The sequence below is a fragment of the Lithobates pipiens genome, unplaced genomic scaffold, assembly GCF_037356315.1.
Source record: "Lithobates pipiens isolate NorthernLeopardFrog02 unplaced genomic scaffold, aLitPip1_a1.2 Scaffold_8, whole genome shotgun sequence".
Taxonomy (NCBI): Eukaryota; Metazoa; Chordata; class Amphibia; order Anura; family Ranidae; genus Lithobates; species Lithobates pipiens.
Window position 1 is genome coordinate 268,368,070 of NW_027507903.1, and position 24,772 is coordinate 268,392,841.

General features: G+C 42.5%; 1 protein-coding gene across 19 annotated transcripts in view; it reads left to right on the forward strand.

Moving 5' to 3' along the window:
- The window catches only part of PPFIA2 (PPFI scaffold protein A2), a 588,582-nt gene that overhangs the window by 378,413 nt on the left and 185,397 nt on the right, over positions 1-24,772 (forward strand). For all 19 annotated transcript variants that reach the window (XM_077471924.1, XM_077471910.1, XM_077471912.1 and 16 more), the window contains one exon: positions 18,176-18,286. In XM_077471924.1, the coding sequence (XP_077328050.1) occupies positions 18,176-18,286 (111 nt within the window). The remainder of the gene's footprint in view (positions 1-18,175; positions 18,287-24,772) is intronic.

Consider the following 24,772-nt stretch of genomic DNA (forward strand, 5'->3'; position numbering starts at 1 on the left):
TCAGTTGGTAGACTCGGCCCCCTTCCGTGAGTTTGTACAATGTGCGGTTCCTCAGTGGCAGGTCCCCAAACGCCACTTTTTCTCACGGAAGGCGATTCCGGCTCTCTACCGGCATGTGGAAGGCAATGGCCTTGCCTCGCTGGACAGGGCGGTCAGCGGTAAGGTGCATATTACCACTGACTCATGGTCCAGCAGGCATGGACAGGGACGTTACCTGTCTTTCACGGCCCATTGGGTCACTCTTCTGGCAGCTGGGAAGGATGCAGGACAAGGTGCAGTAGTGTTGGAGGTTGTTCCGCCACCACGCCTCCAAAATGCTACTATTGGTTGTGACACACCTCTCTCCTCCACCCCCTCCTCTTCTTCTTCCTCCATGGCCTCTTCCAGTGCTCTGTCCTCAGAACCAGCGGTGCTCCGTAGGCGTTCCAGGGGCTACGCAAGTACGCAGGCAAAACTATGCCATGCCGTGCTTGCGCTGGTTTGTTTGGGGGACAGGAGCCACACTGGGGCGGATGTTTTGTCAGCTCTGCAGGGGCAGGCCGAGAGGTGGTTGACGCCATGCCAGCTTAAGCCAGGAATGGTGGTTTGTGACAATGGCACCAACCTCCTCTCCGCCCTCCGACAGGGACAACTGACCCATGTGCCCTGTGTAGCTCACGTCCTTAACCTGGTGGTGCAGCGGTTCCTGGGCAGGTACCCCGGCTTACAGGATGTCCTGAAGCAGGCCAGGAAAGTCTGTGTGCATTTCCACTGATCATTTAATGCCTGTGCTCAGCTGGCTGAGCTCCAAAAGGAGTTGAACCTGCCCAAGAACCGCCTTATATGTGACATGCCCACCAGGTGGAACTCAATGTTGGCCATGCTGCAGCGGCTGCACACGCAGCAGAGGGCCATCAATGAGTACCTGTGCGACTACGGCACCAGGACAGGGTCAGGGGAGCTCAGTTTTTTCTCACCACGCCAGTGGGGCATGATCAGGGATGCATGCACTGTCCTGTCACCGTTTGAGGAGGCCACAAGGATGGTGAGCAGTGACAGTGCATGCATCAGTGACACTGTACCTCTTGTCCACCTCTTGGATTATACGCTGCGTGGAATAATGGACAGGGCACTTGAGGCAGAACAGAGGCAGGAAGAGGAGGACTTCCTTGCCTCTCAAGGCCCCCTTTATCCAGACAGTGTTCCTGCTGTGCCACCCATCACACAGGAAGAGGATGAGGAGGAGGAGGAGGAGGAAGAGGATGATTATGTCAGCATGGAGGTGGAGGCTGGCACTCAGCATCAGCAGCAGCAGTCTTGTAGGGATGATTTACAGTCCCAAGAAACCCGTGGACTTGTACGTGGCTGGGAGGAGGTAGCTGTGGATCATTTTGTCCTTAGTGACCCAGAGGACTCCAGACCGAATGCCTCAGCTAACCTACACTGCATGGCCTCCCTGATCCTGCAAAGGCTGTGGAAGGATCCTCGTATTCTTCGGATCAAGGAGAGGGACCATTACTGGCTGGCCACTCTCCTTGATCCATGGTACAAGGGTAAGGTTGCCGACCTTATCTTGCCAACGCAGAGGGAGCAGAGGATGAGACATCTCCGGGAGGCCTTGCAGAAAGGTCTGTGCAACGCGTTCCCAGAGACTGGGAGGTTACAAACTCCTGGTCCTGGACAACGTGTTGCTGAGGCATCAGTCAGAAGGAGCAGTGGAGAAGGTGGCCGTCTGACCGTTGCTTTTAGACAATTTTTTAGTCCACAGCCCCAAGGTATGATCGGTTCCAGCAACCATAGCCAGCGTCTGATTTACATGGTGCAGGAATACCTAGGGGCAAGGTCAGACTTGGACACCTTTCCCTCCGAAAATCCTCTGGCTTACTGGGTCTTGAGGATGGATCACTGGTCAGAGCTTGCACAGTATGCAATTGAGCTACTGGCCTGTCCTGCATCCAGCGTTCTTTCGGAACGCACCTTCAGTGCTGCTGGTGGCTTTGTTACCGATCACAGGGTGCGCCTGTCCACCGAATCAGTTGATCGACTGACCTTCATCAAGATGAATCAGTCTTGGATCACCCACAGCTACCAAGCACCTGAAGCTGATGTAACCGAATAATTTTTTTTGAAATATCACATCCCTTCAAGACTGCCTATGCTGATGCTGAGTGACTGTCCTGTTATGTTGATTGTCTATCCTCTTCCTCCTCCGCTGATATGTTGGAAGAACATTTCTGGTTCTGGGTGATGCCATCAGCCCAATTTTTCTGCCCCTTTTTAACGGGCATTTAATTACAATTTTTGATGCAATGCTTTGCAGCAGGGCTAATTCCTGCAGTACAACTAGAGTATATGGGAGAGGTTGCAGTGTGGTGGCACCAGCACCAGTGCCTAAGGCCCAATTTTTCTTCCCCTGTTTAACAGGGGCGTTTAATTACAATATTTGATGCAATGCTTTGCAGCAGGGCTAATTCCTGCACTAAAACTAGAGTATATGGGAGAGGTTGCAGTGTCGTGGCACCAGCACCAGTGCCTAAGGCCCAATTTTTCTGCCCCTGTTTAACAGGGACATGTAATTACAATTCTTGATATAATATTTCACAGGAGGGCCCATTCTTGTGCCCACCCAGAGTAACTGTGAGGATTTATACTGTTGTGGCACCAGCACCACAACCACCAAAGGTCAATTTTTCTACCACTGTTCAACAATGGCATGTAATTACAATTCTTGATATAATCGTTCACAGCAGGGCGCTGCAGCGCCCACCAAGAGTCACTTTGAGGGCTTACAATGTTGTGGCAAAACCAACACCTTGTTCCACCATTTCTGCAGAGCATATAGGGCAGGCCCCTACTTTCAAACATCCAACTTACAAACATCTCCTACTTGCAAACGGAAGGAGACAACAGCAAGTGAGATGAAAAAAGATGGACGACAAAACAAATTATACAGGGGTGATAACCCTTCCCTATGTTTTTCAAAAAGCTTAAAAATTGTTTTTTTGACTGGAGCTACACTTTAAAAATGTACCAGTTGAAAATTACAAACAGATTCAACTTAACACAACAAACCTACACAGTCCCTGTCTTGTTTGCACCGCCTGTATACTGCTGTTCTGAGTATATAGGGCCTGGGGGCCACACGCATTTCCTTTTTTTAATATGGGTACGGGGTTCCCCTTAATATGCGTACAAGACCCAAAGGGGCTGGTAATGGGCAGGGAGGGCTACCCATGCCATTTTTCTCAATGATTTTCAACCATATTGCAGGAACCAGATATAACATTAAAACCGCAAGCAGTTTTAAATGATGTTATTTCAGTTAAATGTAATTTTGTGCAGGGACTGTTCTAAACACGGGAAACACGTGGCACTTCACAGGCATACTACAGACACCCCCCAGGTATGATATTTAAAGGAATATTTCACTTTTTTTTCACTTTAATCGTCATTAAAATCAGTGCTCCCGCCAAAACGGCCATTTTTAAAAACATTTTAGGCATTGACCCATGTCCCCTGGGGCAGGAGCCAGGTCCCCAAACCCTTTTTAGGACAGCATCTTGCATATTAGCCGTTAAAATTAGCACTTTTAATTTCGAACGTTCGAGTCCCATAGACTTCAATGGGGTTCTAAAGTTCGTACGAAGTTGGGGTCCGTTCGAAAGTTCTGGTGCGAACCGAACCGGGGGGTGTTCGGCTCATCCCTAATTTAGGGTGATGTGCAGTGTTAGTTTTCCGCCACACAGCGTTTTGCTTTTAGACCAAAAAAGTTACATTTTGGTCTCATCTGTGAGTTGGCTTTCTTCTTGCCATTCTTCCATAAAGCCCAGATTTATGGAGTGCATGACTAATAGTTGTCCTGTGGACAGATTCTCACTCCTGAGCTGTGGATCTCTGCAGTTCCTCCAGAGTTACCATGGGCCTCTTGGCTGCTTCTCTGATTAATACTCTCCTTGCCCGGCTTGTCCGTTTATGTGGACTGACATGTCTTGGTAGGTTTGCAGTTGTGCCATACTCTTTCCGTTTTCGGATGATGGATTGGACACTGCTCTGCGAGATGTTCAAAGCTTGAGATATTTTTTTATAACCTAACCCTGCTTTGAATTTCTCCACAACTTTATCCCTGACCTGTCTGATGTGTTCCTTGCCCTTCATAATGCTGTTTTTTCACTAAGGTTCTCTAACAAATCTCTGAGGGCTTTACAGAACAGCTGAGATTACTGAGATTAAATGACACACAGGTGGACCCTATTTACTAATTAGGTGACTTCTCAAGGCAATTGGTTGGACTAGATTTTATGCCCCATACACACGATGAGATTATCGGACGAATGATCTTCCGTTTTTTATTGCATGCTAATCTCAGATCGAATCTGATGAGTTTACTAAAGTCACGAAAATTCCCGCACGACAGAAAAAAAATTCGGAAGTGATGTCATGTGTTGTAATGCATTTGTATTGCATTTTCGAACGATAGCTGTACTGATTAAACGAAAATCGCACGATCTGGCATCGTACGAAAAAAATTTCCGTGCACGTCCGATAGAATAATATCGGATGTACTGTCCTAATCGGCTCTCGAAAGCTCTGTACTAACGATCCGATTATCGTACGATCGCTTCGAAAGCGGTATTTTCCGTACGATTTTCGGATCATGTGTACGGGGCATTAGTTAGGGGTATCAGAGTAAAGGGAGCTAAATACAAATGCACTCCATACTTTTCAGATATTTATTTGTAAAAAAATTTGAAAATGATTCATCATTTTCATTCCAATTCACAATTAGATGCCCCTTTGTTAAAATACATTTGCATTTTTGGTTGTAACATGACAAAATGTGGAAAATATCAAGGAGTATGAATACTTTTTCAAGGCACTGTACATTCAGAGAGAACCTTGCTGTGATTTCTATTACAGTTAACTTTTCTAGGCATTTTATTCACTGATCTGTTACTGTTTACAATTAGTCATAATAAAGAACAACAAGACATTTTTGCACATAATGTGATTTTGTGGTTTATAATATGGCTCTCGCAGGTCACTTGACATTTTTACAGATTGCATTTAGAGTTCTAGCTGAACACTTTACAGCAAATCTGATTATTTGGCATTTAATTCATGCATTTTATTATCTAATCAAGTGTAGCTACTAGTATGCTAACAAGCTGTACAACATTTCCCAACTGCAGTTGCAGTTGTTGTTTAAATTGATCTAAGGCTGGGTTCACACTGCTGCGGCAGCGAGAACCGGATGTGATTCGCACCGCACTGCAGTGCAAATCACATCCGATCTCTGTGCGATGCGAGTTCAGCCATACAGATAGTATGGCTGAATTCGCATCGCACCCGCCGCAAACTCGCACGGGACCCTTTTTTTGGTCCGCAGCAGAATCGGATCGCATGGGTGTTCACATCATGCGATCCGATTCCTGTCCGAGTTTGCAGATCGCACTGCGATATGCGAACTGATCTGGGGGTGTCATTAACATTTCACTGACACTCCCAGCAGTTCCGCATAGGGCAGTGTGAACTGCCGGCGGGAGGCATGCGATGTGGGAAAACGTCGCGGATTCGCTGCGTTCCCGCATCGCTCCGGTGTGAACCCAGCCTAAATTGTATTTGCAACAAATTTCTGTTGTTGTCATTGTGATTCCTTTGAGTTGTTTCAATCTTTTATGTAATTTGTACTTGTGGATAACCACAATTATCCTTTATCCTTAAAATGTAATTACAGTTGAAAAACAGTGTACAGCTGTTAGCACATGTGTATTATAAGTGATACCTTAATGCTTTTGACTTTTACTGTGAATAATGGACTTGCCAACAAACTGGCACACAATGCTGGCACACAGTATGATTTACTGCTTTTTGCCTGCCCTGGCTCCTACTCATCAACATGCTAATTAAACTTTTAAATGAGACCTTTCTGTTTTCTTTGCATACTTTATTTTAGATTCAGTGATGTTGTCTGAGAGTTTCTGTGCAATGCAGTAAGATCATGGCTGATGGGAGGGACCAGTAGGGTGCTGCACATAGCTCCCCAAAACATCCCATCACATTTTCTTAATACTCCTCTCAAAAGCCCCCTGAATGCAAGCACTGGGCTGGCTCTTGAGAGGGGATATGCAAATACAAAATGCATTGACAGGTGGATGTCAGCTGGAGGAGTGGGCATTCCTAGACAGGCCACATATGCATGCAGACTGTCCTAGATAAGTCCCACATTTGATGCAGAGCCTTGATGATTAAATACTGTAGACTGAAGTCTGAATAGACTGAAGTCCAAAGAATGGAAGGGGTGGACCAAGGAGAGTGAGCTGGATAGGAAAAGGCTAGATAATGATGGACATCCTGCAGCCAGCCAATAATACTCACTAATATGTCTCACTTGCTGCAACTTCTAACGTACAACTTGAGAAACACAAAGTGTGCAATTAAAACAGTGTAAGCAATTTCAGTATATATGAGAGGAGCCTGTATAAACATGTAAGACAGAAGGTAAGACAGGAGTCCAGCAAACTTGTGGTCAGAAAATGAAATAACTTTTAAAATGCTGGCTCTTGGATCTCTTGGTTTGGTAGATGCAATATCCTCAAAATGTAATATCTTGCCGCATCTCCTGTATCTATTGCAGACTTTGCTAGTTAAGTTGCCTAAAGGATTCTTTCTCATGCCACATACACACGATCGGAATTCCGGCCAGAAAAAGACAGATGAGATCTTTTCATCGGAAAATGCGACCGTGTGTATGCTCCATCGGAATTTAGCTGTCTGAATTCCCGCCAGCCAAAAATTGATAGCATGTTCTCAATTTTCCAGACGGAAAAACTTTCTATCGGTAATTCTGATTGTGTGTATGCCATTCCGACAAGCCAAAAATCACGCATGCTCAGATTCAACTACGAGACAGAAGCTATTGGCTATTGAACTTCCCTTTTCTATTTGCGTCATACATGTTGTACTGCACTGCTTTATAAATGATCGGAATTTGGTGTGACCGTGTGCAGGCAAGACAGCTTGAGCCAAATTCCGTCGGGAAAACCATCAGAGCTTTTTCCGACAAGAATTCCGATCGTGTGTACGCGGCATAACTCTCCAGACAACCTTTATCAGATACGTTTGTCAGGGTAAACCTTCTCATCTTAAATGCGCACTCTTACAATGACCCAAGCTCTGGTCGACTGATGCAGACATTCCTCTCACAAAATATGGGTTTCCCTGGAGCAGGAATCTATACTGGTCCACTTAGCCGGCCTTTGGTGGACAGGGGTTTGATCCTCCCAACTCTTGTTTCCAAATTCCTTGATCTAACCCACATCTAGCTTCCCCTCGCCCCCTTGTATTATTGGCAAGCCATTTGTTCTCTGATAGAGCCTTTCAGCTGCAGTCAGATAAGAGCCTGATTAAAGCTTCTGCCTTTCTTGGTCCTTCAGGATGGGTCAGTCGATCAGTCTTATATGGCCCTCTCCACTCCTCTGGTCTGGGCCGGTGGAAGTGTTTGCAACTGTCTCATTTTCTCTGGTCTCTTCCAGACCATACCTGTTTCAGTAGACAACCTACTTCATTTGAAGACCATTGTCAGGGAGATGAGACCTTACGGAAATATATCTCATATTTTTATGTTATCTTACTTGCAGTTGCATCCCAGCACAATCCTCCTTATTTACTCAAATGGGAAAGAGACCATAACACTACATTCTCAGAGAACCAAAACAACTGGATACTCCTATTTGCTCACAAGTCTGCCCTTTCTGGCAAAAGGTCCTGCAGATTGTTCACAAACTTATGGACATCTCTCTTTTTGACAACCCAACAGCAGTGCTCCTTAACTTAATCCCTACGTCCAGTAAAAGATACCGTAAGTCTTTGTTGAAATATCTTCTGAATGCCACCAGGGCATGCATCCCTGGCATGTGTAAGCAACAATCCCCACCTACTGTGTTGCAATGGTTTGCCAGAGTAAGCGATATTCAACAGATGGAATGGTTGACTGTTGCTCTCAGGGACAAAACGAAGGAACAAAACACTTGCTGTCTGTACTGGGACTTGTTCTAATCCTCAGATGAATATTTGACCTACTCCTAAATTGAGATTATTCCTCTATTGGAATCAGACTTCCTGAGCCGTCGACCCCGCTAATGCTCCCCACCTTCCCTTCCCATCCCTTTTCCTTTTTTCTTCTCCCTCTTTCCTCCTAGACGCCCAGTGTCTCGAGCTCTCTCTCTCAAAATCAAGAAAAGCGCTACCCAGTATGCGCTGACCTTTGGTGCAACTGCTTTGAGGCCCAGATATGGTTGCCCTATACCATATAAGGTTTCTGTTTAACCCCCAACTTCATAGTAGTTATGTGCCTACAAGTCTGTGCCATTTCTTGGTGTGTACTTGTCCATCATGTTCTAATATGTGACTTCCTCCACAATACAAGATATAATCACCATGGATACCATGACCATCAGCCATTAGGCATTGTATGTTATTGGATGGAACTTAGTCTATTACTTTAATGCTGTCTTTAAACCCCTTGTTTGTACATGCTTATTACATTAATGTTGACTGTTATCATTGCCAATAGACGGTCATGACATTGGAGGTTATTTACGAAAGGAAAATCCACTTTGCACTGCAAGTGCATTTGAAAATGCACTGAAAGTGCACTTGGAAGTAAAGTCACTGTACATCCGAGGGGGACATGCAAGAAGAAACAATCAGCAGAGCTTCCACTCATTTCAGATCTACCCCTTAGATTTAGAGCGACTGCACTTCCAAGTGCACTTATAGTGCACTTTCAAGTGCACTTGCAGTGCAAAGTGGATTTGCCTTTCGTAAATAACCCCCATTGTCTTGTTGCTACCTTAAATAAAGAATAAAAAAAAAAGAAAAGAAAAAAGAAGCAGTGTGACTCATAGCAACCAGATAGATTTCAGTTAATGTAGCCAGATTGGTTAAAGGTGATTTTTTTTACATTGTTTGCAATTTAGTACTATGCTTTGGAAATCATCACTGCTCTTTGTACTTCTTCCTCTGCCTAATTGAGTAAGCTTGATAGCATTGTAGAACTTATAATGACCCAACTAGCGTCTGAAACATTGGGGCTGATTTACTAAGATGAATGCGCTGCACCGGTTCATACCTTACTTTGTGCACCAGATAAATTATTAAGTGAGCGTATAAACTGGGGCATGGATAAGCGCAACATATGATAATATGTTGGCACATGCGATAATAATATCCCATTGATATTAGCACACGCGGTATCAATTAACAGTACATTCACACAGGGGCAACATGACTTCCAGCACAACTTTGGGAGGCAACTTGGACATGACTTGAGTGTGAATCACAGCGCGACTTGGGGCAGCTTACAAAACAACTTGGGGTGACTTACAACACGACTTTAAGTCACCCCCAAGAGCAAGCATACCAGGCCCTTCAGGTCTGAAATAGATATTAAGGGGAACCCCGCTCCAAAAAAAAATGGCGTGGGGGTCCCCCTCAAAATCCATACCAGACCCTTCAGGTCTGGCTTGGATTTTAAGGGGAACCCCGTGCCAAAAAAAATAAGGCCGCAGGAAAAGAGGGGGGACGAGAGAGCGCCCCCCCTCCTGAACCATACCAGGCCACATGCCCTCAACATTGGAAGGGTGCTTTGGGGTCCTCTTGTTAAAGGGGGCTTCCAGATTCTGATAAGCCCCGCCCACAGACCCCCACAACCACCGGCCATTTTTTTTTGTGGTGCAGGGTTCCCCTTAATATCCATACCAGACCTGAAGGGCCTTAAGAATCTTCTTAATGCTAACATGACCTGTGTACAAATAGCCATAAAAACCCATAGAAGTGAACCAGCGCAAACAGCTAAGATTTTGCCGGCGCAGTGAACCAGAGCACTTGAACATGCGCAAATGTCATTTGCGCGTGAGCAGTGCATAAATTGACCTTGCACAGTTCCAAGTGTATTTGCAGGAGCAGCAGGCTTGTTCACAGAAAGTTACTTTTCCGTTGTATTTTGGGCATATTTGTTACTTGGACAGTTATACAGTAACTATACCTCACATCACCCACATCACCCCCATAATATTGGCACTTCCACCTTCTTTTAATTCTGAGTTGAATAATGCGACACCATGTCTATAGCGGCGCACAGATCGCCGCCGCCCAGTGCGCCGGCATGCTCATAGTAAATGGGGAATTGCGCTGTGTTACAGGCGCAAATGCTTTGTGAATACGAAAACGGCCATTGCGCGTCGGCGTGCGCCGCAACTCATGGTGCAATCCCTTTGTAAATCAGCCCCTTTGCTTTATTATTGCAGATAACCTTTATTTTTGATGCAACCACAGATAAAATAAAAATAAATTATTCTTAAAAAAAAATAAAAAATAGCTTCCTACTGCATTGCATGCTTTCTGCGCAGCAGCACATCTGTCCGTTACCCTGACAGCACCCTCTCTTGCCAAAACGCTAGCTGGTTGGATGTACAAATGGTATTTTTGTGTTAGAACAATATATATAGATATACTGGAGGAAGTGGCTTGATGCTTGTGTGTTCTGGACAGATGACCTATAGAATTGGTCATGGAACACTGGTATAGCACAGTGCATCCTCATCTTCGTGACAAAGGCTTTGAAGACCTAGCATTTAAGAGAGCTGTTTTCTGTTGGTTAAACAGACTATTTATTGTTGGACACCATCTCAAAAGGTTAGTTACATGGCTTTGCCTGGCCCATATATTTGACTCACAGACCTCAGAAGCATGCGGAACATGAAGGTTGGAGAAATGTACTGAGGCTTTTGCTTCAGCATTTTATGGCTTATGGACATGAAACAAGAATAGAGATTGGGAATTCTGACAACAACCAAGCGACAATCATTTTCAGAAGAAGTTTGTAATGGCAACCTACGTCATGACAGGTTTCCTTTAATGGCCAATAATGCTTCTGTTGTGGAGGTTGTGGAGCCAGAAAATAGTGTTTGCACATACCCCTGCTTTGGTTAGGGTTAGATTTTGTGTCTTTTTTTGTTAACGTTAATATTTATGTCATTTAAAGTGTTTGCAAATTGTGCGACATCTGTAGGCTTAACACATGATATCTGCCATTATCAGGACATTAAAAGGTGCTGCATCAATGGGTATTTTATGTTTTATGGGATTCTTTGAGAGCAGCACGTTCAAAGCTCCAGTTAAGACCTGCTCAGTCTTTTTTCTGTTAGTTAGCTTTGCAAATGAATGTTTGATTTTGAGTTACTGGAAGACACCATGATACTACGTGAGTTAAAAATTAAACCGTTATTTTCCAAATTAATCTCTTGTACCTATGAACATGGCATGATCCCTGCATCCAAGAGGATTTAACTTGATTGCACTTCCTTGAATCTCATCACTAATAAATTAACACATTATGCACTCACAGTCCTTGAATCTAGTCTTTAAATTAATCTCCAGATAGGACTTGTTTTACACTGTTTTGGCTAGACCATAATTACATAGTTAGTCAGGTTGAAAAAAGACACACGTTCATCAAGTTCAACTGAAAAAATTAAAATACAATCCCATGTACACAAACCTACACCCACAGTTGATCCAGAGGAAGACAAAAAAACCTCAGCAAAGCATGCTCCAATTTGCTACAACAAGGGAAAAAAATCCTTCATCATCCCCCGAGAGGCAATCGGATTTACCCTGGATCAACTTTTAGTATCCAGTTAGTATCCAGTTATATTGTGTATATTTAGGAAAGAATCCAGACCTTATGTAAAGCAATCTCCTGAGCTTGCCAGAATCACCTCTGGAGGAAGTCTATTCCACAGTTTCACAGCTCTTAATGTGAAGAAACCTTTCCGTATTTGGAGATGACATCTTTTTTCCTCTAGCCGTAAAGAGCACCCCTTCACCACTGTGATGACCTTAAAGGGAATAACTCCACACCAAGTTTGCGATATGGACCACTTATATATTTGTACATGTTGATCACAACCCCCCCTAATCTCTTCTCAAGAGGGAATAGATTCAGTTCCTCTAATCTTTCCTCATAGCTGAGCTTCTCCATGCCTCTTATCAGTTTGGTTGCCCTTCTCTGCACTTTTTCCAGTTCACCAATATCCTTTTTGAGAACTGGTGCCCAAAACTGAACTGCATATTGCAGATTAGGCCTCACTAATGAGGCGCGTGCACGTGATGGCAGGATGCCAATTTGCCTGCCCGTGCCATTCTGACGGCATACATAGTTGTGCGCCGGTCAGGAAGTGGTTAAACTCTCCAGTATCTTCCCGACCATAGAAGTTAACCACTAGGGATCCGCGTTATAGCCAAATGACAGCTACAGCGCGGACCTCCTTTGCTGGGACTACGTCCCTGAGGGGCGCGCGCGGCGCGCTCTGTGATCAGCGAGTCTATGAGACTCGCCTGATCACCAATCGGAGCAAGGGGTCGATCCCGACTCCTTACCACGTCATTAGCTGTCAGCCAATGACAGCTGATCATGTGATACAACGGAGCCGGTAATCGGCTATTTTTAAAAAAGAGCCGATCACCGGCGCCCGTGATCGGGACATCAGTCCCGATCACGGCCAGCTTACCAGTGCCCACCTGCCCCCTGCCAGTGCCACCTCAGAAATAAAAAAGTGCCCCCCATCAGTGCCCACAGTGCCACCCATCAGTGCTCACAGTGCCACCCATCAGTGCCCACAATCTGCCTCAACAACGGTGCTGCACCCCAGTGCCACATATCCGTGCCCATCAGTGTCATCTACCAGTGCCCATCAGTGCCGCCCATCAGTGCCCAGCATTGCCACCTATCAGAGCCACCTATCAGTGCCCATCAGTCCCATCTCTCAGTGGTACCTATCAGTGCCCCTTAGTGCCACCTATCCGTGCCACCCATCCGTGCCACCCATCCGTGCCACCTTATCTGTGCCCATCTTTGACCATCAGTGCCGCCTTATCTGTGCCCATCAGTACTGCCTTATCTGTGCCTATCGGTGCCACCTTATCTGTGCCTATTAGTGCCGCCTTAACTATGCCTATCAATGCCCACCAGAGCAGCCTATCAGTGCCCACCAGTGCAGCCTATCAGTGCCCACCAGTGCAGCCTATCAGTGCCCACCAGTGCCGCCTCATCAGCGCACTTCAATGAAGGAGAAAAATGACCTGTTTGCAAAATTTTATAACAAACTATTAAACATGATTTTATTTTTATTTTTTTGCATCTTTTTTTGTTTGTTTAGCAAAAAATAAAACTCCCAGCTGTAATTAAATACCACCAAAAGAAAGCTCTATTTGTGGGAAAAAAATGATAAAAATGTCATTTGGGTACAGTGTTGTATGACCGCGCAATTGTCATTCAAAGTGCATCAGCGCTGAAAGCTGAAAATTGGTCTGGGCAGGAGGGGGGTTTAAGTGTCCAGTAAGCAAGTGGTTAAACTAAAAAGTCTATAGTTACTTAGTAAAAACTTTGATTCCTTTTTAAATATGGGCACTATGTTGGCTCTGCACCAGTCTAGTGGTAACATTCCAGTTATTAATGAGTCTCTAAAAATTATAAACAATAGTCTTTAAATGACAGCTCAATTCTTTTAGGATCCGTGGGTGGATGCCATCTAGTCCAGGTGCTTTATCCACCTTTATTTTGTCTAAATATTTTTTGACCATATCCCTTTTGAGCCATTGTGGATCATTTGGGGCTGTGTGAATACCACCCCCATGCTCCTTTGTATACACAGAGCTGAAGAAAGTATTTAATACATTTACCTTTTCTTTGTCCCCAGTCACCCACTCTAGATTATTTTATAAAGGGCCTACATGCTCAGACCTGACCTTTTTACTATTAATATATTTGAAGATTTTTTGGGAGTTTTTCCTACTATCTTTTGCAATCTGTTGCTCTTTTTGAATTTTTGCATCCTTGATTTTCTTTTTACATACTCTGTTATATTCTTTGTAACATTTAAATGATGATAGCGTTCCTTCATTTTTATATTTTTTTAAAACTCTTTTTTTATTATTTATAGCCATTTTAACTTTGGCCGTGAGCCACATAGGTTTCATTTTTAGCCTTTTAAACTTATTACTCATGGGAATATACATTTCAGTGAGTTTACATACAGTCACTTGGAAGAATTCCCATTTCTGTTCTGTGTCCATTGATGCCAATATCCCCTCCCAGTCTAAGTCCCGGAGAGCAGCCCATATCCTTGGAAAATTTGTTTTCTTAAAGTTGTGTTTTTATCTTTCCCGTATGTGTTTTTTGCTTACAGCTAACGTTAAATGAAATCATGTTATGGTCACTGCTACCCAGATGCTCTTTTATATAAATATTGGTAATACGTTCTGCATGGTTTGAGATTACCAGGTCCAGCAGATTGTCATTCCTAGTCAGGGCCTCAATAAACTGGACCATAAAATTGTCTTGTAATAGGTTTATAAATTTTTGCCCTTTAACTGTCCCAGCAGTACCATTATTCCAGTTAATTTCTGTGTAGTTAAAATCCCCCATTATTATCACTGTCCCTGCCCTTGCAGCCGTTTCCATATGTGCAAGGAGCTGAGTCTTCCTCACTAACACTGGGACCTTTGTAGTACGCACACCCATGTACAGTTCCACCCATAATGCTTCAGACTCATCACACTCTCCATCAACTAGGTCCTCTTTCACACTCTCTTTGAGATCACTTCTCACACAGAGACAGACACCACCACCCCTCCGTTATACCCTGTATTTCCAAAAGAGAGCATAGCAAGGAATATTAATAGCCCAGTCATAAGAAGAATGAAGCCAAGATTCATCAATACCAATTATATCATAGTTCTCCTCATTCACCAGAGCTCACCTATTTTGCTTGGCAGATCTCTGGCATTGGTGAACAAACACTAATTCATTGTCACATTTTGCAAATGTATGTGGCATATTTTTTTTATTTTAGTACAAATAGTACCATTTCCAATGGTTGATTGTAACATAGGAATCTTCATATCATCTGCCATAGCCCCCCCCCCCCCCCATCTATCCCCATTCCACCCACCACTAGGGGCTGACCCCTGGATGACCTGTCTGCCCCATTATAATCAAATTCACCCTCCCCCCACACTCCTAGTTTAAATACTCCTCCGACCTTCCAATAAACCTCTCCCCCAGCACAGTTAAGTGCTTAATACCACTGTATGATTTTTGTATATGTTGTCTGGGTTTCTTTGTGGATATTTCCACTCTTCTGTCCTGGTGACCACCATTGGAATTTGGACACAAAACAGTACTTATGTTTCTGTCCTTGCTGTCGTTGGAGAGTTTTTCTGCTAGTTCCCATCTTGGTGCCCATCTGCCAGTTTTTTTTTTTTAGATCTTTGGTTTAGTTATGTATGGGCAATAAAACTGTTATTAAAGGTATCATAATAAGCAATAGATTTATGTATGTCTTAGCTAAATGATGCAGGTGCTTGAGGCATTTAAGCTTTACGTAAAGAGCAGTGGCAAATTGATGGGCTATAACTTAGCAGGTGGTTGAAGTCCCTTTAATTGATGGCAACAGCCTGATTTTTTGGCAAAGGTAAAACAAGCACTTTAAGCATTTTATATGGCTAATATACCAAGCGATATTATTGCTGTACCTAAAGCTCACCGCACATGTTCAAATTTGATTGTACAATCGCATGTTTATCTACAAAGAACTATGTAGTACAAGTTCCATTGCACTGAATGTGGTTTGACTGGGGTCTGACTTCTGATGCGACAAGTGCTCCAAAGTAGGGACAATGTTCATTATGTTGACAGATAACACTCTAAAGTTGTGTATGTGTACTTACACTATGACCTACAGCGAATGTACACTTTTGCTCCTAGTAACTAGGGATTAGCCGAACACCCCCGGTTTAGTTCGCACCAGCACTTGGGAACAGACAAAAAATTTGTGCGAATATGCAAACACCGTTAGAGTCTTTGGGGCATGAATGTGAAAAATCAAAAGTGCTCATTTTAAAGGATTATATGCAAGTTATTGCCATAAAAGGTTTTTGGGGACCCATGTACTGCCCCAGGGGACATGCATCAATACAAAAAAAGTTGTTAAAAGTTTTTTCAGGAGCAGTCATTTTAAGAATGCTTAAATTGAAACAATAAAAATTAAATATTCCTTTAAATATCGTTCCTGGAGGGGTCCCCCTAATCTGCCTGTAAAGTAGCAAATGTTTCCCATGTTTAAAAACTGCAGCAAAATGACATTTCTAAATGGAAAAAATGTAATTTAAAATTGCTCACGGCTTGAATATATTGCCAGATTGCGGCAATATACATAAAAAATTATTTTAAAAAACAGCATGGGTCCCACCCCCCCCCCCCCCAGTCCATACAAGGCCCTTCGGATCTGGTATGAATATTAAGGTGAACTCCACACCGATTTTTTTTTTTAATGGCGTGGGCACCCCCCCCACAAAATCCATACCAGACCCAAATGGCCTGGTATGGACAGGGGGAACCCATGCCGTTTTCTTCTTAATTCTGTCATAGGGCCCCCCTTAACCACTTCAATACACTATATCATATATTGTACACTGCACTATAAACCCTGCACTGTGTTATATATACTATGCTGAGGGCACTATGTTCTCTGAGCTGCAGTATACATACCATACAAACTGCACTATATACTCTGAATTGCAGTATATATACTATATTGACTGCACTATATACTCTGCAGAAAAATTGGGCCTTAGGTGTTGGTTGTGCCAGAACACTGTAACCCCTCACAGTTACTCTTGGGTTGGGTGCAGGAACGGTCCCTGCTGTTAAATATTATTCCAGAGGCTGTTTGCCTTCTTTTAGTGGCCTGTGAGTGTCTGCCTTTCCTTGGAGGCCTTCCGGACATGATGGGTATTTTTTTTTTTTAACACCGCACTACACTGTATTATATACTGTGTACACTGCCTACACTGTATTATCTACTGTACACCACCAAGTGCACTGTATATACAGGCTACACTGAATGCAGAGTATATATATAGGTATATATATATCAAATACACTGCCTGTACTGACTCAATATTGAGTTTACACTGTGTATTGTGTATATAGGCTACGCTGAATGCAGAGTATAGAAGAATATATATATATATATATATATATATATATATATATATATATATATATATATATATAGGCTATGCTAAATTGCTAAATGCAGAGTATATATATCAAATACACTGCCACTAACTAACCTGCCTGCCTGATTGCCTGATCTAGCTCAATCTCTCTATCTCCATCCACTATAACACACTATATGGGCACTGTGTAAGTAGCTTTATATAGTGCGGGGCATGGACTTTGTCCCCCTGAGCCATGATTGGCCAAAGGCACAATGCCTTTGGCCAATTATGGCTTTCGCTGAGGAGTGTGCTGTGATTGGCCAAAGCATGCAGGTCAGGTGTATGCTTTGGCTAATCACAATACAGCAATGCACTGTGATCTTGCAGTGCATTATGGAGCGCTCGAATTTGCCACAAACACCCCATAAAAATCGCTGTTCAGCGAACGGGCAAACACCCGAAGTTCGAGTCGAACTTACGTTTGACTCAAACTCGAAGCTCATCCCTACTAGTAAATAAGATAATATATAGAGAATGGTGTAGAGCTATATTGTTATTGTATATTGTATATTGTTGATATATTTTCACCTAGCATAAACAGGTGAGTATAATTCACTTAGAAAAGTCCATTGTTGAACCGAAAGGATGTGTCTTGAGGTATCACAATTGTGAAGAAACCACCACCATCGCCCAAACACACTGCCTCTTACCCTCAGGTAGATAGTATCGAGCAAGGATATTATTCAATAACAGCTCCTCAGCGGCATGGGGATATACTCTGAAGCTCCTCTGCAACATTCACTACCCAATTGAAAAGAGAAAAGATCTCGTCATAGTGCTAACATACAGATAGTAATTTATTATAATAAAAACAAAAGCGATTACATTCACATTTCAGAGAGATAAACAGGCAGTAAAGGAAATGCCCGGAAATTTTCCAACCCACAAAATGCCCACTGTGTCCCAGCACACGAGTTGCGTCACACGTCACCGACTCCCCCCTACGTCGTCAGTGATGACGTCAGAAAATACAACAAATCAGTATATACTGGCAGAAGTCAGTCTCTAATATATAATTATTGTGTACAGAATATTGTAGTAATATCTGTGGCCTTATTTGTTTTTACAGATTGTAGCATTAAGAGAACAGAATGCACATATCCAGAGGAAGATCGTGACTGGTGAAGGAGATCAGGAGCCTATGGAAGCTGTAGAACAAGGGCAGAAGGTTCATGACAAGGTAATATGTTTAAATATAATCTAGAGTCTTCTCTCTGTCTTTAAAAGTAACATCACATCTATAATAATACAGAGAGGTGTGCTTAATTGTGCAACAGGTTGCTACCAATAAATGGGGACCCAAGTTTTTCATGTACTGTACAGGCTGTTATGCAAGGATACTGGTATGATCCAAAGTTGTCTGGTAGTGGTAGTCTGGTCTTTATTTTTGAGAAAAAACATTCTTTCAATTTTAACTGAATGATATTTATGTTATGAATAGATCCATAGTACACATTTATTATTTTTCTAGTTTCTCAACTAGGGTTCCTCCAGAGGTTGCTAGGGGTTCCTTGAGCAATGAGCAATTTCTGTTTTTAGCTCTCTGTGAGGGGTTAATTCTTCCCAAAGACCACAAGTGTAAGAAGCATTTTCCACACTGCCCATCACACTAATGTACCTTGAGTTGTAGATATAGTAATATTTAGCAGGTGTTCCCTGTGACTGGAAAGTTATTTCAAGGGTTCCTCTGTGTTGCAAAGGTTGGGAAAGGCTGTTCTAGAACAATAGCGTCACAGTTACATGCTGGAAGGGTGTTTGGTGCTGCTCACTGATATGCTTGGGAGGAATTTCTTACAAATTCTCTCATGATAGAGGCAGCAACATAGGTCATTACACTTCTTGTAGATAGACCAGATAGAGTGTTTTTACTCAGTAACACTTACAGAAAAGGAATATAAAGATGTGTGTTTTCTCTCTGGTGCCCTGACAACTAGCATTGGAATTTTGCTCCTGCCACTAACCAAAGTTGGAACCAACTGTAGAAAATATAAAACTTTCCCGTAGGCAGTATGAATACTTTTCTTTTTGTGCCATGTTTTTGTCGTCCTATGCTGAGAGACAAACCAAGCATATTTTATCATAAAAACAACTATCTTGAGAGCTTTTCATGGCTCTCAGAATGTGGCAGGTAATGATTACCCTAAAGTGTTATTACTTTGAAATGGTAGTTTTTGCTGCAGTTTCCCTTTAGATGTTTACATTTGCAGTTGCTTACAGGAAAGAACTCTGATGTAAGGCGTTAGCAGCTCTGCCTTTTTGTGTAATTAGTTTGTTTACGATATATTCTTTTATTTCTATAAGAAACAAGTGTGCAGTTTGCTGCTGGGAGCTCCTGTATACAGTTGCATTACAACATTTATGGTACAATGGTTTTGAAATGCTTGCTATCTGAGCTAAAGCAACCTTCCTATATAAGAGGAATTGTTTGCTATAATGTGGAATTATGTTTAATTTCCCACTTTGGTAACATGAATAGAGTGAAAGAGTTGCAACTTTACATGTTTGAATATGGGTTTGCTATTCATTTTTGCACACAATGCTAAAACTTAACTCCAGTGTGTGTATGTTTATTTCCTCAAAACAGTTCACAACTCTACTTGGCAATAAGTATTGGTTGAACGGTTTGGCCTGAGCATGAGTTTGGGCTGAACATTGGCTGTTCGGCCTGTTTAGCGAACACCCAAATTTGCAGGGTGTTTGGCGGGTGTCCGCTGCACAGTACATTCTGCTCTGTGATTGGGCAAAACTTTGCCCAATCAGGGCACAGGAAAAGCTGGTTGTTAGTAAGCTGGGTCGAGTAGTCTGCAAATAAAAAAACACTTGCCGGTAAAAAAAATAGTAAAAATAAAATGGCGTGGGGTTCCCCCCTAGTCCAGACTCACAGTTGCAATTGCTGACACCTGGCTATTGAAAAAAGAAGAAAGAAAAAAATTTCAAAAGAAAACAGTGTGGGCTCCCCCCCAAAATCCGTACCAGACTCTTATTTGAGCATGCAGCCTGGAAGGTCAGGAAAAGGGGGGGGCGAGTGACCCGAAGGGTCTGGTATGAACTGGGGGGGGGGCGTTTTTTCTTTATTTCTTTTTTCAATAGCTGGGTGCCGGAAATTGCAACCGCCAGTCATTTTATGTGGGATTTTAATCATTCTTTTTCTTTAGAAATTAAATTTTTGCTGCAACGTGTTCTATGCATGCGACAGATGCTACAGATGAGACTAAGGGGACCCCCAGGTACTATGTTTAAAGGAATTTTTCATTTTTATTGTTACACTGCTCCTGTTTCCATTAATACATGTCCCCAGGGCAGTACCCAAACCCCTATAACCCTTTTATGGCCGAATACCTGCATATAAGCCTTTAAAATGAGCACTTATGATTTTTCCTGTTTGGCTTTCATAGACTTCAATGGGGTTCACCGTTCAGATTAGAACTTTTCCCCGTTTGGGAGTTCTGCTGCGAACCGAACAGGGGGCTTGTTCAGCCCATCTCTATTGGCAATTAAAGGCCATATTTACAGCTGGGAGTGTATACAGCTTATGTTACATTGTGTTGGGGTGTAGAGTCTGTGTTATCCCATAAAGTTCTCTCTGCCTAACACTGTCAAGAGCAATCCACGTATACAGCCACCCATGAGAGGCCAGTTGCCGGACTTTATCTGGCCACTTGATCAGCTTTCATCTTCTAACACCCTTTTGTCTATTTTTTTCTTTTATCGACATGCATTCAGTTTTGTTTGTTTTGGAGCCCCAAAACAAGCAAAGAACTGTACATAGAGTATGTGTGAATCACTCCACTGTGTTTCCTAAAGCAGCAGTATGACTGTGGTCAGACCATACTGCTGCTTTATAACTGGGCTTCTTTGTGTAATAAAGTAAACCTGTAAGGATAGAACTATACTAACTGCCATGTTCAGTGGTTGTTATCCTGATCCTGCCTACTCTACGTTGGAAGTCACTAATTTAAAACTGGTATGCAGCTAGTGAAGTAAATGTAGAATAAATATCTGAACTCTAGGATCAGGATCATAGTCCCGACTCTTGCACCTTTTGATAAAGTTAGTAATGTCAACTTCCAAAATTCGTTAGCTTGAAATATTTGTAATAACTGATCATGCAACACAGAACTTTAGTGACCAACTAAAGTAACTGACTAATGTGATGACGCAACCATTTTTTTTTAGCTTTGGATGAGATGAGTAGGGAAGCCAGGGTTTTATGGCAGGTCTACCGAATTTAGATTCAAATCATCCTGCAAATTTATGTGCAATATTGCAAGAATGAACTTTTTTTAAACTCTAATGCCCTGCATGGCCTCTGAAGCATGGTCAAAAGGTTTATAAGAGTCAATAATGAGGTGGCTATTATAAGCCAGCCCCCTTGCTATAAAAGGGAGGACTCTGAACAGCCATATTGTCAGTGTATGTTGGAACTTTTAAGGAGAGGATAGAGAAAGCTGATAATCTGCCTAGGGTGAGTGTAGTGACCTGCATTTAACTGTAGTGTTTTGGGCTGTGGATTGCTGTGGTGAGCTACCCTGTCTTGTATCCCCCATGTTCACAGATACTGTATATATTTGCCTAACTTAGTGTTAGAGCTTTTTTTATCTTGCCATCGAAGGCCCTCCCCTGGCTTTTGCAGGCCCTGCCCTGGCTGTAAATTAATTATTTTTTATTTACTTATTTTTTGCATTAGCACGGGTCCGATTTGAGCATTTGCCTCATCTTAGAGATTTTTATTCACTTCCTGTTGTGTCTCTAGGACAGTGAGGTAGGTAAACTTTGCCATTACAGGTGCTTTCTAGACTCTGATCCTGTAAAAGGTAGCGGTGGGACAGTTTCCTGGTTCCAAGCTGTGGACATTGCTCTAGTACCTGTCCCTGCAGTCTCACCTTATGAGTAAGCCATTTCAGGCTGAGCACCATGAGCTACTTCAATTAGATAATTTGCTGGGGGCCTTTAAAATTCCCTGTACTACCGGCTTTGTCACTGAACATTTTCAGACTCAGTATTGATTTCTCATGCTTAGTGGAGGGTTGTACACTCTGCTCTCTCTTATTACTGCCATACAGCATAGAGAAAGAATCCTGATGCTACTGCACGTGCTTTGTGAAGAGCCATATGGAAATTCAGTTTAAGATCAGTTGCCTACCTACAGTGACTTTGGTTACATTCCACTTTTTGACCCTCATCTACTACCAGGGTTTTATGCTTTCCTGAGGCCTTGCCTCCTACCCTGAGCCTTATGATGCCTTACCATCACACGTTAACAATGTGTCAGATTCTAGACATGTGGGGGGGGGGGGGGCAGTCTTGCTGTAACAGGTGCCTACAGCTTACACTCTTCTGTAGGCTTGCAGTATACTTACTGATGATGCTGACATCTGCAACCTAGAGTCTTTTTTATCAATAGAGTTCTCCTTAGTACCATATTAGTCTTGCCTTTTAGTCCACCCACAAGATCTGGGGTTTAAAGACCAGGTGGTCAATCCAGGTCAAACAGCATTTGAGAAAGGGGTATAGCCTCAAAACATTATCATCTATTTTCACCTCAGACTTTAGTAGATTTTCTTTGCATGATTTGCTTCTACTTTTATATTGTGTACCTATTTTTGATCCATGTGGCTCCCAGCATATTCATGTATATTATATACTATCATATATTGACCCATTATGTATAGTGGCTATCTTGATGGTACATTCATAATGTGATTTTTTAGATTATTGATTATGTGATGTTTTGTATTATATGTGAATATTTTATTTTTTTGCTGAAAATAGATTCATAAGAGAAGCATTATAATACTGGGTCAGCGTATTTACCTTTTGACTTTTGATGCTCAGTATGCCAAATTCTCAGACAATCCTTCCTCAGAGTAAAGGTGCAACTCCACTTTCCACTAGTAGAGTCTGAGCTTTATTAGATCATCAGGATATTTTGATTCAAAAGATCCTGATCCTACAAGGAGGCTACTTCCTGCAAGGTCTATCATTGGACATATACAGCATACTTCACTTGGTGTGAGTCTATATTATCCACCCTAGGATTTTGGCTGTGTGAGACAAATCCTCTTCTTCCTGTAGTTGGGTCTAGAACAGCTATGACTCTCACCGATATCATGGACCATGTTTGTCCTTTAACAACCATGCTGTTTAAAGCCAGTGACTGTGAAGCAGGATGGTAAATCTATCTCTGAATCAAAAGATCCTGATGATCTAGTAAAGCTCAGACTCTACAAGTGGGAAGTGGGGTTGCACCTTCACTCTGAGGAAGGATTGTCTGAGATTTTGGCATACTGAGCATCAAAAGAAACAGTTGGCTCCTCATTCCTTGATTAGGACCAATGTATGGGAGGTTTCTCATGAAGGTCCACCAGTTTGTTCCCCGCTGACTCATTGGAAACTGAATATGGTATCCTCTATGCTACAGAAACGACCCTTTGAGCCCAGTAGAGACATCCCCAAAAGGTGTTACTTCTTTTAGCCTCCACCTCTGGGAGGCAAGTAGTGGAGCTAGAAGCCTTATCCTGCAAAGGACTCTTTCAGATTTTGCATGGATACAGGATGGTGTTGAAGCACAAGACCTGCTTTTGCCTAAGGCAGGTTTAGCTTTTCACCTCAACTAGAACATTGTTCCCCTGTCCTTCTGTCTGACTTACCAAAGTTAATTTCCCTCCATTGTCAGGATGTGGTTTGGGCTGTGAAAGTATGTATGAACCACTGCTTTCTTTAGGAAGATTGGTTCTCTTTTGTATTTCCATTGGACCTCATCAGAGTTCTCATTCCACCATTTCTAGCTTGTTGAGGCAGACCATTATCCAAGCATATGATCTGTCCTGTCAAGGCACACTCTACTAGATATGTGAGTTCTTCTTGGGCATTTTGGTATCATTCTGCCACCTGGTCGACTTTCACACATTCCCTTAGTTCTACTAGGTGGATTTTGCACTGTCATCTGAAGCTAGCTTTGGGGGAAAGAACCTTCTGATGCCTCTTTACATTGCAAGCAGTTCCTAGTTCATGTTTTTTACTTGGCCCTGTTAGCATTTGTTTGCTGAATTACTCACCCCTTGGACTGCATTTTTTTGGACTCCTTTTGGATATCGACAAAAAATAAAACAGTTTTTTTGCACTCTGTGTAATATCCTTTTCTTAGAGTCTATTGAGGGATACAGGTTCCATCCCTCTGTGTTTATGATTATGCTTTCAAAACTGCTTTGTCTCAAAACCTGAGGCATGCTTACAGTAGGAGGGGGTATCCTGGACTAGGCTGTTTTTTTTTTTATGTTGTCCAAGCTCCCTGTTGGCAGGAGTGTTACCTTAAAGGTAAAGATTCACCATGTCCCTCAACAGAATCCATGAAAGGGATTTTACAGTGAGTATAAAAATCCTATTTTTGTAAAAAATGTATTAGAGCTGAAGCACCAAGAAATGGACTGTTAATTGAAAGAAAATTATTCAGTGGAAAGCCTGTCATCTTAATACTTCTCCATTTACGCCTCATAATAATGTTCCCTTTATACTTTTTGATATAATAATATCCATGTAGGGTCATTTGCAAACTTAAATGTATGCTTCACACGAGTTATCCAGTTCTTTTATAATATAATCCTAAAAATCTACTATGAATAAGGTACATATTTCAATGTACACTATATAGTATCCATTTTATTCT